General features: G+C 51.7%; 6 protein-coding genes across 6 annotated transcripts; 2 read left to right on the top strand and 4 right to left on the bottom strand.

Moving 5' to 3' along the window:
• Nucleotides 1-1,622: 1,622 nt before the first annotated feature.
• On the bottom strand, nt 1,623-2,748 carry LRP88_14969 (FAD-binding oxidoreductase; the record flags this gene model as incomplete). The annotated part of the gene is made up of 2 exons (XM_083251303.1): nt 1,623-2,586; nt 2,666-2,748. The coding sequence occupies 2 exons, from the start codon at nt 2,746-2,748 to the stop codon at nt 1,623-1,625; spliced, it is 1,047 nt and encodes a 348-aa protein (XP_083092946.1).
• Nucleotides 2,749-3,386: 638 nt separating this feature from the next.
• On the top strand, nt 3,387-4,331 carry LRP88_14968 (uncharacterized protein; the record flags this gene model as incomplete). Its single annotated transcript, XM_083251302.1, has 1 exon — nt 3,387-4,331. The coding sequence occupies one exon, from the start codon at nt 3,387-3,389 to the stop codon at nt 4,329-4,331; it is 945 nt and encodes a 314-aa protein (XP_083092945.1).
• Nucleotides 4,332-5,449: 1,118 nt separating this feature from the next.
• Nucleotides 5,450-7,019, bottom strand: LRP88_14967 (uncharacterized protein; the record flags this gene model as incomplete). The annotated part of the gene is made up of 5 exons (XM_083251301.1): nt 5,450-5,949; nt 6,002-6,185; nt 6,237-6,635; nt 6,689-6,703; nt 6,765-7,019. 5 exons carry the CDS (start codon nt 7,017-7,019, stop codon nt 5,450-5,452), a joined length of 1,353 nt encoding a protein of 450 aa, XP_083092944.1.
• A 1,097-nt stretch (nt 7,020-8,116) lies between these two features.
• On the top strand, nt 8,117-8,578 carry LRP88_14966 (uncharacterized protein; the record flags this gene model as incomplete). The annotated part of the gene is made up of 1 exon (XM_083251300.1): nt 8,117-8,578. One exon carries the CDS (start codon nt 8,117-8,119, stop codon nt 8,576-8,578), a length of 462 nt encoding a protein of 153 aa, XP_083092943.1.
• A 179-nt stretch (nt 8,579-8,757) lies between these two features.
• LRP88_14965 (uncharacterized protein) lies at nt 8,758-10,518 on the bottom strand (the record flags this gene model as incomplete). The annotated part of the gene is made up of 6 exons (XM_083251299.1): nt 8,758-8,940; nt 8,992-9,080; nt 9,124-9,513; nt 9,561-9,612; nt 9,671-10,325; nt 10,403-10,518. The coding sequence occupies 6 exons, from the start codon at nt 10,516-10,518 to the stop codon at nt 8,758-8,760; spliced, it is 1,485 nt and encodes a 494-aa protein (XP_083092942.1).
• A 1,650-nt stretch (nt 10,519-12,168) lies between these two features.
• On the bottom strand, nt 12,169-12,972 carry LRP88_14964 (AAC(3) family N-acetyltransferase; the record flags this gene model as incomplete). Its single annotated transcript, XM_083251298.1, has 1 exon — nt 12,169-12,972. One exon carries the CDS (start codon nt 12,970-12,972, stop codon nt 12,169-12,171), a length of 804 nt encoding a protein of 267 aa, XP_083092941.1.
• Nucleotides 12,973-13,365: the final 393 nt, after the last annotated feature.

Genomic DNA, 13,365 nt, shown 5'->3' with positions numbered 1-13,365 from the left:
CCACTTTTCAATTCCAGTCTAGGGTAATCGCAAAGGGTGTGTGTACTGAGATCGGCGATACTCGCTAGTTTTTGGCAATACCTCCGTTGAATTACATGCCCGGTTGCCTGTTCTCCATCTGTTAGAGCCTCTTCCTGTTTCCTTCACACATTACCTACATGAAGATGTGGATGTATATCCTGAGTGTCTGAAGTTTGTTTAAATAAGAGTCACAGAAACCGATTACGGACTCCTGAGTTCCACTGCACATGCCTTTATAAGTGACCTGATGACGTTATCAATGGATAATAAACCAGCAACCGTCCAATGAGGTTGGTTGATTGGGGCCTACTAGTGACGGGGATGAAGGGTTGTGGCTATTGACCCAATTTGGCGTTGCCCGGTTAAATCTGCCATACTAGACGGGTCAGCATGAAGAGAGTGGTGGCTTCTCTGACTTCCTTAATCATAACATGTCGTCAATCTTGGCTGATTGGATCAATGGACAGCCTCCAGCAACGGACATGTTTGGTATGGACTTTGGCGAGAAGTTCGACAGAACCGATACCCGGGCGCATGGGGGCTGCGATTGACGCACAAGGCTGGTATACGAGATATTGAGATAATAAATAAAACCCATGCTCTTTGGGTTTTTAAGTTGATATAGCTTATGCTCCCATTGAAGCTTTACTTAAGGCGCAATTATACTCAAAGCTTGTGGTGGCGAAGAGGTTGATAGGGAGAATTCAGGTTGTGTCGGTTTAAATGCAACGCATTGTAGATTAATAAATGGGCCAAGTGTGCTTCGTACAAACGAAGATTAGGCAATAATCCCCAGTCGCTACCTGGAAACGCCGTAACAGATGGGTTGTGTAATTATTGACAAATGATCAAGGCGTCGGAACCGGTGCCCGTCTCGGACTTCCAGAGAATGAGAAGACAGAAAGTTGAGAATATAAGAGAGGAGCAGGAGGTTGGTTACTTTAACCTCACCGAGGGCTTCATGTTCGTATGATTTGGTATGTTCCCCTGAGGGATGCAGCTCCTAAGGCTGAGAGTGGAAGTCGTGGCGTTGTACTGGAAAAAAGCCCCATCAGGGATCAAAAGACTTAAACCCAACGAGCATGCATGAATAGAAAGGAGAATTTCATGAAGGTACGAAGACAGGGGGTTCGGCGCACGGGCGAAAAGTGTGTAATTTATTAAATTACAAGCAACCCTTGGTACAGTAGTACAAGATATTGCCCAGCCTTTGAAATCCGTCTCCGTGTCGTAGTACTGGCCCTCCAGAATGGTCTGTTTCCCGGTGGTGCACTTACCGTAGCAAGCATTTCAGAGACGTGTCTGGGTTGTTAGGGCCGGCTTGTACGGGCTCTAGAACGCGCCATGCGGGTCCCAATGCTCCTTCACCCTTTGCAACTCCTCCGCCTTCTCCTCCTGGAACAGCTCGTCCAAGTTCACACCAAGTCTCATCCTATTCGCAAATGTCTTCGGCGGAACTCCGCCTGCACATCGACAAGTGTTGAAAAACTCGTCTACAAAGTCGACTTGCCTGTCTCTCGACGCCGGAGCTACGCACCACGTCAAGGCCATGGCTGTTGAGCCCCTATCGAGCCCCTCAAGGAACCTGTTCTCAATATCCTTCATATTTCCGTTGGGGCGGAGTTTATCTGGGTTGAACTTGTAAAACACGACTGACGTGCGAGCCGCGTCGGGAAACTGTTCCTTGACTTGAGCCCATTCGCGAAGCTCTCCTTGATGGCCTGGGGAGTCAAGCTTTTGATTCGCGCGGCATTCATGCACTTGAATCCGCCATGCGCATTGGGCGGCTCGAAGCCGTCGTTGATGTTGGAAAAAGACACGGGCGCGTTGTCCGCCTTGAGGGCCTTTCCGGCAAGAATCACTTCGAACAACTTGGCAGCGGCCTTTTCAGCATCCTCAGAAGGACCGTAGTATGTCGCTGAGAGAACGATGATGGGTGAGCCAGCGGCGGGAGCACCAGACGGACTGTATAGAAACGTGATTTGGACGTTGAGAGGCACGGCTGGTGGGTCAAAGGAGGAAAATGCTTCAACCACATCGTTGAGGGCGGCGGGAGGAAACCTCGGCACACCGGTCCACACCTTGTTCTCGGTCAGACGCAGAGAAGAGATGGGGTAGGCCTCCATCGTTGCGGCCATGACAACTCCGAGGCCATGCCCAGCACCACACAAAGCGTAGAACAAGGCGAGATCCTCTCCAGTCGACGACGACTCAACTTCAATGGCCTTGCCCTCCGCGGTGATGATGTGGAACGAGAGGGCATTGTCGACCATGAAGCCATGCAGGCCATTCTGCGACGTATTCCCCCCACCGAGAACTGTACCCACGGCACCCACGGTATTTGAGTTGGGAATGGCGGTGTAGTAACCCTGCGCGACTAGGTATTTGAGCAAGTTCCCCGTCCGCACTCCCGCTTGGAGGCGAACGGTGCTGGAGGCCTGGCCAAGCTGGATATCGTTGAAGTTCTTAAGATCGAGGTACGCGGTTTTGTTGTCGATGGTGGTGAAAGTGCCATGCCCGCCGCCGCCAGGGACAATATTGAGGCCGTTCTCCTTGGCAAGATGGCTGGCGACAACAATGTCGTCCTCGGTGTTGGGGGTGATGATAATAGCCGGGGCGGAGAGGTGAGACTGTGTCCATCGACGAAGGACATCGCCAAGGTTGGTTGTTGCGTCGGGAACGATAAAGGGACAGGTGAGTCTGTCGGTTCCAGAGTGTAGAAGCCATGGTGAGGATTACTGAAGGTTTGAGTAAAGTGATGCCCTGTGCTGAAGTTGCTGGGACAGTCGTCAGTGGTCGTCTATATACTATGGGGGTGTCCGCTTTTTGCCTGCAAGTCTGAGACTACCTTTCCATTCCGAGTTCCAGTTCAATGGGTCTTTTAACGAAGTCGTGCCGAGGCCGCGAGCACAAGTGCCAGGTATGGTCGGTGCAACTACAGAGTGCGAAAACGGCAAGCGGGGTATTTCCGGGACTCTTGGGCGTAACTCGTCTGGAAACTGTGCCTTGGTGGGACTATATTGGCCTGTTCGAGATACTGGTGTGCTGTCGAGAGCGAGTCGCTACGTCGTGACGCCCCCATCAGCTGGCCAGTTCAACCCCGCTTCAGGGAAAATTCGCCATTCGTCACCGTAAATTGGCGGGGTCCTCTGTGATAAATTGGAGGCTGATTTCAGGAAGAGCCAAAATATGTCATTCGCTGGAGTCTCCAGCGCAAACTTGCAACGGAAAGATGAAGCAGTCCGAAGTCCGAATATGTAGTACTTATAAAGGAGTTATTTGCCTTCACTGGTAAATTGTCGACTTGCACTCGTTCACTGGAAAATATTCGGTCTGGTCGACCAAACCCTGATTTAGAATCCACAATGGCCGAACACATCAACTATGTCGGCTCCGTCCCCTACTGTTACGCCAACTCCCTGGCTATGATGCTGGGTAAGGACAGCCCGTCGCCTGCTGTCATCGAGTTCGCTACCTCGAGCCCCTTTGGCATGCAGATCATCGGTGGTGACCTCGTATTCTTTGACCCCTACGGCTGGGACCCTGCCTCGAGCTTCGACGCGGCACTTAAGGCCGCTGGCTGGGAGGCGACACTCGAAATCGGCGCCGACGCCGACGACGCCCTCGCCCGCCTCAAGGCAGAGCTGGCTAAGGGCCGACCTGTGTTCGTCGGCCCCGTCGAGATGGGCCTCCTGCGATTTCAGCCCGAGATGAAGGGCGCCATCGGGGCCGATCACTACGTTGTCGTGCTGCGCATCACCGACGACGGCGAGGTTGAGATGCACGACCCCCACGGGCATCCTTACGCGACGCTCCCTGTCACTGAATTTATGGCTGCGTGGCAGGCCGACAAGGTCGGCTACGGCAAGCCGTATATGATGCGCACCAGCTTCCGGCAGGTAGAGCGCGGCCTCTTGGAGGAGGATGTGATGCGCCGGTCGCTTGACAACGCGCGTCGCTGGCTGTCCATGGATGGCGAGCACAACATGCCGCCGGGGTCGTACGGCAACGGCGAGGCGGCCGAGAGGCTGGCGCAGATAGTCGACTCCCCCGACACCCTGCCGCAGGGCATCCGCGTGTTGCTCGTCGACTTCGCCGTCAGGGTCGGAGCGCGCAGGCTAGCCGACGCGGCCACCTGCCTAGCGCGCATCGGCAAGGGCAGAGCGAGCAGCATCGTGGCTAGACAGGCCCGGCTGGTAGGGGCCCTACAGCTTCCGCTCGTGTCTGGTGAGGATGCCCGGGCGGCGTCGCTGCTGCGGGAACTGGGGCCGACGTACAAAGAGTTGACGGAGGCGCTGTCAGAGGACTGATGATCCGATATGGCTGGCGGGCGGTTAGCTGGTTAGTGTCCGTCCCCAATTTGGCGGACCGCGGGGTAGCGAGAACATTCATAGAGAACCAGGGCTTGTTTTCTTTAAATATGTTCAAGACGATTTCTCGCTCGTTCGCGCGCGCTCTCTTTCCTCGTCGCGTTCGGGAATGCTTGACAACCCATAGCTTTTCAGATATTGTCTCCAAGATTTTACGCTGTCGTTAGGATCAGAGTTCCCCTATTTCCCACATTGCCTATGTTGCATTTTGATCCTTGCCTTTTGTTTTATCAACTCTCTGAATATTCTCTGAATGCTCTCAGAGTAATTGATTGTGCAGTGATATATAGGTCATGGAAATTGGGTTAGAATTTCAATTGGACATTGAGATGAAAGTTAAGGGGCACGTGAATCACGTATCTCAAAAAGACACCCTTGGACTTTTTCCAATCTCAAAAACTAGATAAAGCCGAGCATAGCAATGACTAGAGTCATCTGATGTCTTTTCTTAAGAGCACGACGCCTTGATAGTGTATTACTCTCGTTTCAGACCTCGTCGTGCTAACAGCTTCGTTTCTGTGTCGAGAGTTCTGTAGAAATGTTGGAGACAGTTATCATTGGAGGGCACGTTGTCCGAGATCACCGTTCCAACTCGATCCTCTATTTTCTGCTCTTGGGCGATTTGCGAAAGCGTCACGGCAATGTTGTCTCCACTATGACACCCGAGCTGGCGTCGAAGGGCAAGTAAGCGTTAGTGGTGGTGGCCTTAGTGGTTAAGGAATTGAGCTGTGGCCGCCATTATAGCGTACCGATTGGGTGAGATCCAGAGTCCGAACCAGAGATGAATTTTAGTGAGGGCGTCCGCTAACCATATTACTCGGCTGAATCTACTCGACTGCCAAACATAGAGAGCAGTAGCAAATCCTCTCTTTGCGTACCGGATTGGGGGAAGTGGTAGTGAAGGAACGCAGTGTTTACAGCCTCACCACCTGCGGACTTGTTTCCCATCGGCCCCAGCCCTCAGGCTACTAAATCCATTCCCCCTGTTCTTACCTCTGAATATCCCCGGATTTTCCTCTCTTGACAGTTTAACTCGTATTAAATTTTCCACCGTTGTTTCAATTCTTCTTCTGGATGCGAGGGAAACTGAGCCACACCAACGCAACCACAGCGATGAGGGCGAGGACGATAGGCTGCAAGACTCCAACACCCTTGCTGTTCGCGATCGCACCAATTGCAAAGGGAAATACCGTTCCGCCCGTCCCTCCCATGGCCATCGCAAACCCGATCGCTGAAACATGAAGCTTGGCGGGCAGCAGTTTTGCCGTGAGCATAACGGCGCCGGGAAAAAGGGGGCCGAGGAAGAAGCCCAGGAAGGCGATGGCAACGGCCGAGACGATGAACTGCGGGACGAGCCAAAAGAGGAGCTCGAGGCCGATGGAGATGGTGAGGTAGATGCTGATGCATAGTCGCTCGCCGAAGCGCTCAGTCACGAATCCGAGGACTGCTCGACCTAATGCCATGCCGGCCCAGAAGCCAGAGGCGGAAGCACCGGAGGCTAGCCTCGTCGCCTTTCGCACCCGCAACATGAATGTGACAACCCAGCCGCCAAGACCAACTATGCAGCTTGTCAGAAGTCGGCCAACGACGGGTCAGTGGGGGGTTCAAACCTTCGACGCCCATGTAGGCAAAGAAAAACAGCGCGCAGAGCCATGTCACTTTAGACTTCAGCGCATCTCGAGTCCCGGCGCCTGAGGATTCGGGACCTGACGCGTGCTCTGCCCGGTACGCTGCGCCGGTCTTATGCCAAAACGTTACCGTAAGACCTACCCATTCGACAACCGAGATACTAATCTATTAACATAAGCTTTAGTTAGCCCAGGCAATCTAGACGGCTCTTCTTACCATGATATAATAGTAGGTATACCACGGCAACTCGGCAGACACTATCGAAGTAGCAATAAGAGGCGCAAAGAGAGCACCTAGCGAGTAGCACGAGTGTAAGAGTCCCTGAATTGTATTGGCCTTATGCATGGCTCCGACCCACGCGCAGAAGCAAGCATCGGTCAGCCCATTGCCAAAGCCGCTAACCATATTGCAGACGACGAGGATGGGATACGGGGGATGTAGTGCCAGGGCGACGAAGGTAATAATGTGGCAGATAGGTGCCATAATGGCCACGCCTCGCTGGCCAAACTTCATGTGGATCCAGGCATTAGTAAAGGCGGCGATAGAATAGCCTGCGAAGGGGGTCAAGAAGATAAGTGAGATGATAGTATAGCTAAGGTCATAGTATACTTCAAGCTATGACGAGTCAGGGCAAGGACGATATCAGGTCTAGGATGAGTCAAACGCACAGACGGAATTAAGGCCTATTTGGAGCACAGAGTTAGTTGGAACTATACAGAAAACGGTTTCGCGGACTAGACGTACACCAACGGCGCCATCGTTCATTCCAGCAATGATGGAAGAAAGGAACGCGAAAACGAGTTTGCCGACGTTCCCCTTTGGATAGTTCCACCTTTCCGTTTGTGACTGAGCATTAGGAGGAGGAACACTGTCGGAAGGAATCTCAGCGTGTGGCTGCTCTTTACCGCTCTTCCTGCCATCCTCGGCGCGGCGACATGTTGGAGATAGGCTGGCGAGCTCGAGCGGCTCCGTCTGGGTCCGAATCACTGTGGTTGACATTGTTGGCTTGGGCGAAGAGTATTGTCAACAGCAGATTATGGGACTGACGATGATGGTGGAAGGGAGGCGATTGCGGGACACAGCCCCGAGTCACCGTATTTGTCATGAACCTTGCGACTTCGCATTTTACCAGTTAACCGGCGATGAACCGGATGTCTATGAAAGTGAGGTTTGCGCGTTGTCATTGGCTCAGCACCCTGTAATTCTCCGTGATTCACTTTAAGGGCCTGCAATGCTGAGATCGGCTTTGCAGGGTAAAGCGACTCGCACTCGCCCGAGGTCTTCCGCTACCGATCTAATAGGCAATAGGCTGTTGCCTGACGCTAGTATTGTCACATCGTATCACTAAGGCCACTCTGACACACGGGCTGTATGACCAAGAAGGATCAAAACTTGGATGAAATAGATTGTGTGGAACACTTCGTCATAGCTGACGAATAACGAGGATCCAAGCAAGGAAAAGGCAGACTAACTTTAGTCACTCATTTAGCGAGAAATTAAGTGCTTGAACGCATAGTCAAAAGCCCTCGTCAATTGTGAGAGGTATGGTGTAGCGTTCACGCTGACCGTGAAGCTATTCACGACCGTTGTGATCCTTGCCCTTGACATGTGGCATTAGTCCATCCTTTGAAATCGAGTCTCTGAAAGTTGATTACTGAACGAGAGCCCTTGTTGTGGTGGCGGCTCCTCAAAGCCTCTTCACAACATGTCAGCAACCCCTCTTCCAAGCACCGATCGGAACCCGAGTCATCCCGAACCCATTCACGTCTCGCCTTGGCATCCCCTCATTGTGCGTCAAGTGCTCGATCGTCACTGGCCAAGCAAACAACTGTCCTCAATTGACTGCCACCAAGGTCCCATGATATCGCGTTCACTTCGTGAATTTGAGTCGACGCCTCAACTGACCTGCCGCACTTGGCATTTCAGGCAGGCGAGGGCGTTGCCTCCAATCATTGCCAACGTGCTTCTTCGGCAACTTAGGTGTCGCGGCGAGCACCCCAACGATAAACAAGGCCTCTTTCTCAGGCAAAAATCCCAATCGATTGATCACTCTTCATTCCACCACCCACGAAGCTGATCAGTGTACAACGCCAAACATGCAACCCGACAGCCCCCAGACCCCTTCTTTCTATCTCAACATTCAAACTACCGACCCCAATGCCGGCCTTGAATTTTACACTGAACTTGGCTTTGTCTCTGTAAAGGAGTACTCGGACGACAAAACCAAGGCCTTCCGTCTGCCAGGCCCCAACCATAACATCTGCCTGATGATCCACGCCAACACGCGCTTCAAAGAATTTATCCGCCCTGGCACTCAAGCTACCGACGCGACCAAGGTGACCGAGTGTCTCTTCTCCATCGCCGTTGAAGACAAGGAGGCGGTGGACAAATGGCTGTCCAAGGCGGTTGAGGCTGGTGGTATTGCAGACCCCTATACCTATCCAAACTACGGAGCCGACTGCGGCATGTATACTCGCAGCTTTGCTGACCTGGATGGACACATGTGGGAGATGGTGACGATGATTGGAAGCTGCGGCGGCGAAAAAGCTGACTCCTAATTTCGACTGCTCTTTTGGTAAGTTGATTGATCATCAGCTATTAATCATCGAGATATATTGACACCCAAGTATAGCCGATGAACCTGAGGTTTGAGATGTTCTGGGCTAGCTATTGAATTGGAACCAACCTCGGAATATTTCTTCACTGGACATGTGACCTCCCAGGAGTTATCATTGCATTAGACCTCGTGAAGACCACAGCCCAGATGCCTGATGCCCATAGCCTCCAGCTCATGGATCTGTCCCAAATCCGGACCAACGCTTCGCTTCTGGAGACTCCTCAGTGACGTCTCGCTCACCTTGGTCTTTGGGATCAACTTCGGCCCCCTCTGGTCGAGAACAGTAAGGATATGGGCAGCAGCCTGAGTAAAGATGTTAGAGAGTAGCTAACAAGGACCCAAACCATTACTAACCTTGGCATTGATAGTAAGCGTCTTCGGGTCGGGGTTCTCAATCGTATCACAAGCCTGGTGATAGCACGGGTCCTGCTCAACCGCGGTACCTGCGAATGTCAGAAAAGAAAAGAAAAACGAGATAGATCATACCGGTATGGAGGAAGCCAAATGGCTTGTTCAAGATTTGCCAGAAAGGAGCATAGTCGCTTCCATTGGTGAGGGAAGCAGGGGTAACTTCGAGGCCTTTGCTCTTGAAGTAGTCGACGAAGAGCTTCTCTGTGACTTCAGAACCAGCCGGAGCTCGGACTCCATGAGAACTTCCGTCGGTATCGGCAACGCCAAAGAAACCCTTGGCCACCATGTCGTAGTTGAGGTACACGAGCAAATTGTTGACCTCCTTCGCTACAAGGTTGGAGCAGTAGTATTTGCTGCCTAAAAGGCCATTTTCTTCCGCACCCCACCAAGCAAATCGAATCTTGTTCTTGGTTTTGTACTTTGAGAGGGCCAAGAAGAGCTCAAGAATAAGTGAAGTACCGGAGCCTAAGCGGGTCAGCTTATTTCTAGTCGCGGCTTGGGGGCTCAAGTACCGTCATCATTGATGCCAGGGCCTGCTTGGACGCTGTCGAGATGGGCGCCCAACTACACTTGTGAGCTCTCTGAAACAGGACAATGGTGATGTTTGGCCTACCATAATCACATTGTGAGGGTCACCGCCTTGTGTCTCGGCAAAAACGTTCTGTGTAATTCGCTCTTCAATAGTCTGTGACTGTTGAAAGTGGGCAGTGAGAGTTTCGCCAGCCTCGAGTCGTTCCTTGATCTTGACGCCATCGGCAAGGGTGATGAAACCTGCAGGCACATGTTTCTTGGGATTGGGCTCACTAAGCGAGCCAGCCGTGACATTGGTGGTGAGGTCATGGTAAATGATTACCGCAGACGCACCGGCGGCGGCGGCAGGGATCACCCGACCGGCCAGAGTGCCTCCAGTAGGGCAACGGAAACGCTGGACGAGGACAATCTTGCCCTTGACGTCCAAGTTGTCATATGAGGAGGCGTCACATCCGGCGACACCCTCGGGTCCAAGGACGATCTCAGCAGTGATTCCCTCCTCGCTGGTTGAAGGAGAATAGGTCAAGCCGTAGATGTAAATTGGTTCGTCGTCCACCTTTAGCTCGATAGAATCCACGAACGCGAAAAGTGCGGGAAAGTTCTGTTTCCAGACCTTTGCTCCCTTGACTTTCGAGATGCGCTTCCAGATGTAGTCAACCGATGCCTCGTATCCGGGCAGTCCGAAAGCACGGTTTCCTCCGTTATCAAAAGCGATGTCGTTCAGAGCCTCCAAGTTGCCCATGAGGCTTTACAAATCGTCAGCCCGTAAAAGCCAGCAGAATTTTTGGGGCCATAAGACCCAGATCTGGACCTGAAAACTTACTTCTTGGTTTTGATGTCGGACTGGAACCGCTTGGAATCAAGCTTGTGTCGTGGCTTCGCCCAAGTAAGACCTGGGGTCAGCGACAACAAGGCTGCTGCAGTGGTACCGAACTTCATGGCTAAGAATACACTATGATCGTGCACTTACAGAGATTCGATCACGCAATCGCTAGAGGCGTGGGAAAAGATTGCCCTGTTGCAGGATCCCATTTTATATCCGTGGCAGCGGCCATGCTTGCACCAAAATCTAACGTCAAGTCTCGATTTCGGCTCAAAACCTGCAGGACCAAGCAAAAGAAGGAGGGGCTCGTACAAAAGGTCTCCTCTGTCCTCTACGCGAGTGATGGCATGCTCAAGAGTTTCACATCGGATATGGAAGGTCCATAATCCTTGCCAAGAAAGGCGGGAGCTTTGAAACCCACTGAGTAAGCATGTACCATTCGGCCGCTGGTCATGAAGAAGGGATTAGTGGCCAGGAGGAGATGTTATCGTTGAGCGGTGACGTCTTGTCTTGTCGGCATCGCATGGGCTTCTCCGCTCTATCCACCTAGTACGCAGTGCGATCCGAATGTTGAGAGGCGGAGAAATGCAATGATTAGTGAGAAATGGTGTCAGGAACGGCTTGTTTGCGGTTACACGCAGGCTCATGTGCCCGAACGTTGACATGGGTTCGATTCGCGTATACTCCGAAGAGATAAGTGTAACCGGGATGAGAAGCGAGCCGTAATCGTGAGGCGCTGTTCATTGAGCTTGCCATAGCTCCTAGCAATGGCGATCAGTTTCTTTGTAGACTGATTTGGCAGGTCGGAAAGCATCCCAAGGCCTTGGCTGACAAGGATATGAAACCATAAGAATAACCTTATGAACAAAAGTTCCCCGAAGACACTAAGGTCCAAAAAGGCATGAGATAGCCATTGATGGACGATACCCCGCTTCAAAGTTGGATGTTGCCTGCACGCCGTTCTTCGAGAGGCTTCGCCTGAGTGATTTTCGATCGGATGAGAATTTTGTGCCTCTGAATAGATCTATCTACTCAAATAGTCTTACGTTGCTCGTATTTCTACTATCGGATGCCGGCTTTGGTCGCTTGATTTTCTGTCCTCTCGTTTCCCTCTTCTGGGCTCTTTGTCATAGACGCTATTCGCAATAATTTCAGTAGCCTCATATCTAGATATCCGTAGTTCGTCCCTTCAAAATTTTAGGCGTAATGCAATTCGTATGGATATGCAAAGTTCCATTGCTAGCAATCACTTATCGCCCGAGTCATATTGATATCGCTTCTGGTGTCTGCTTCCGCTAGCCCAACTTATCCCTTCAACTGTGGAAAGCTTCGGTCACTACAGGGGTGTCAAGCCAATTAAAAGGCAAGCATGAAAGGTACATTTTCCCCCTCCTAAATTAGCCTATGATAGAAGTCCCAACAATATTTCGAGTTACGAAGTGCAACATCAACATGCTCACATCCCTTGGTTGATTGCCGGCGCCGCAGCCGCTTTGTATTTCTGCTGACCGACGCCAACGGCCGCCTTGAGCTCCTTGACCTAGGCTGCCCAACACGATGACCCTGACAGGCCACGCAGTCTGATTTTTTCCCTCTTGCGATAAACTTATGCTATGTAGCAGGCATAAATTTATCTCTAGTCTAAAACTTTCGCCTCGCTTCACGCACTTAGGAGACAGAGTCCTGTACTGTCGGAGAAGAGACGAGCCTGATGCCTAGGCTATTCTTCCTCTCTTATAAAGGTCTCTAGCAATAACTATAGTATGTTATTGAGCAGGCACTCGATGCGATGCAAACCACTTCTCAGCAAACTTGACTGCCTGCGGCAGGGAGAACAACCAACACTCTGCTCCACCAATCTTACCATTAGTGAGGCCGATTTCCGCGACAAAATCCTTCCCTAGCTCAAGAAAATCGTCGTTACTCACAGCGACGTCCAACACCGTCATCCATGTCCTCTTTCCATTCACCAGAGCCGCAAACGAGTTATCAGCCTTTCGTGAATTGATTCTATACTCGGCCAGATGAAAACACGTGCAAACGTCGAACCCAACTCCCAAGAGTAGAACTTTCGCATCCACGTCTTCCAATCGTGCTAGGGGACTCTCCTCACCGAGCAGGCTATCCAGTGCATGCGCCTCCGTAACAACTTTCGAATTCGCACCAATGGCACTGAATGATGTCTGAGGATGCATACTCCTCACTGCGCCTGGCCAAGTTCGGACCGTTTCCGACACAACACCCATACGTTCGGTTCGACTGGTTCGCACGTCGAATACTGGCATACTATCTCGAATAGTCGGCCACCATTCTCGGGGAACAGGTGGGTTAACCCACCCTGCTGGGTCTGAGTTGCTACTGGTATGCGTGGGAACGACAAGAGTGCCTTGGGGAGCCAGGACATCGAGAAGAGAGTGGACGAGGGTTTCTGCTCCACCATTAATCCAGCCAATACGACTGAGGGAGGAATGGACGAGAACTGTGTCCCCTGGGCTGAGGCCGAGACTGCGAAAGTTGTTGGTCAGAGAGGACCTGGTGCAGAGCGGCCCTTTTGGGAGCGACGGATGCATGGCTATAACGCGATCTGGAGTTGCGTAATGGATATTTATAACCGTTATTAAACAATGTTGAAGCTTCAGGATAGATGGAACATATTTTTAGGCCTGAAGCGGGCATTAATAAGTGGGTAGTTGGGCCAACGTCAAGAATATAAAGCTGTTAACTATTTGGGCATCTATTAAATGTAACTAATTAGCCTACCTATGTGGCATAATAAGGGTGGTCGCCGTCTGACTCAGTAGCCACCGACTGAGTCACTGCCACCTGTACCCGCTGACCCTCGGGCCCCATGAGTCAAGGGGAAATTAAGAAAAGGGAAAAAAGAACACTGTATGGTACTTGACTTCGGAACAATCAACACGAAATCTCGAAATTGGACTGGGCTCAACCAGTCCGTCGCCGGC

The sequence above is a fragment of the Fusarium phalaenopsidis genome (assembly GCF_050370095.1).
Source record: "Fusarium phalaenopsidis strain FUZ10S chromosome Unknown contig_32436, whole genome shotgun sequence".
NCBI lineage: Eukaryota > Fungi > Ascomycota > Sordariomycetes > Hypocreales > Nectriaceae > Fusarium > Fusarium phalaenopsidis.
This window is presented reverse-complemented; position numbering and strand designations above follow the sequence as displayed.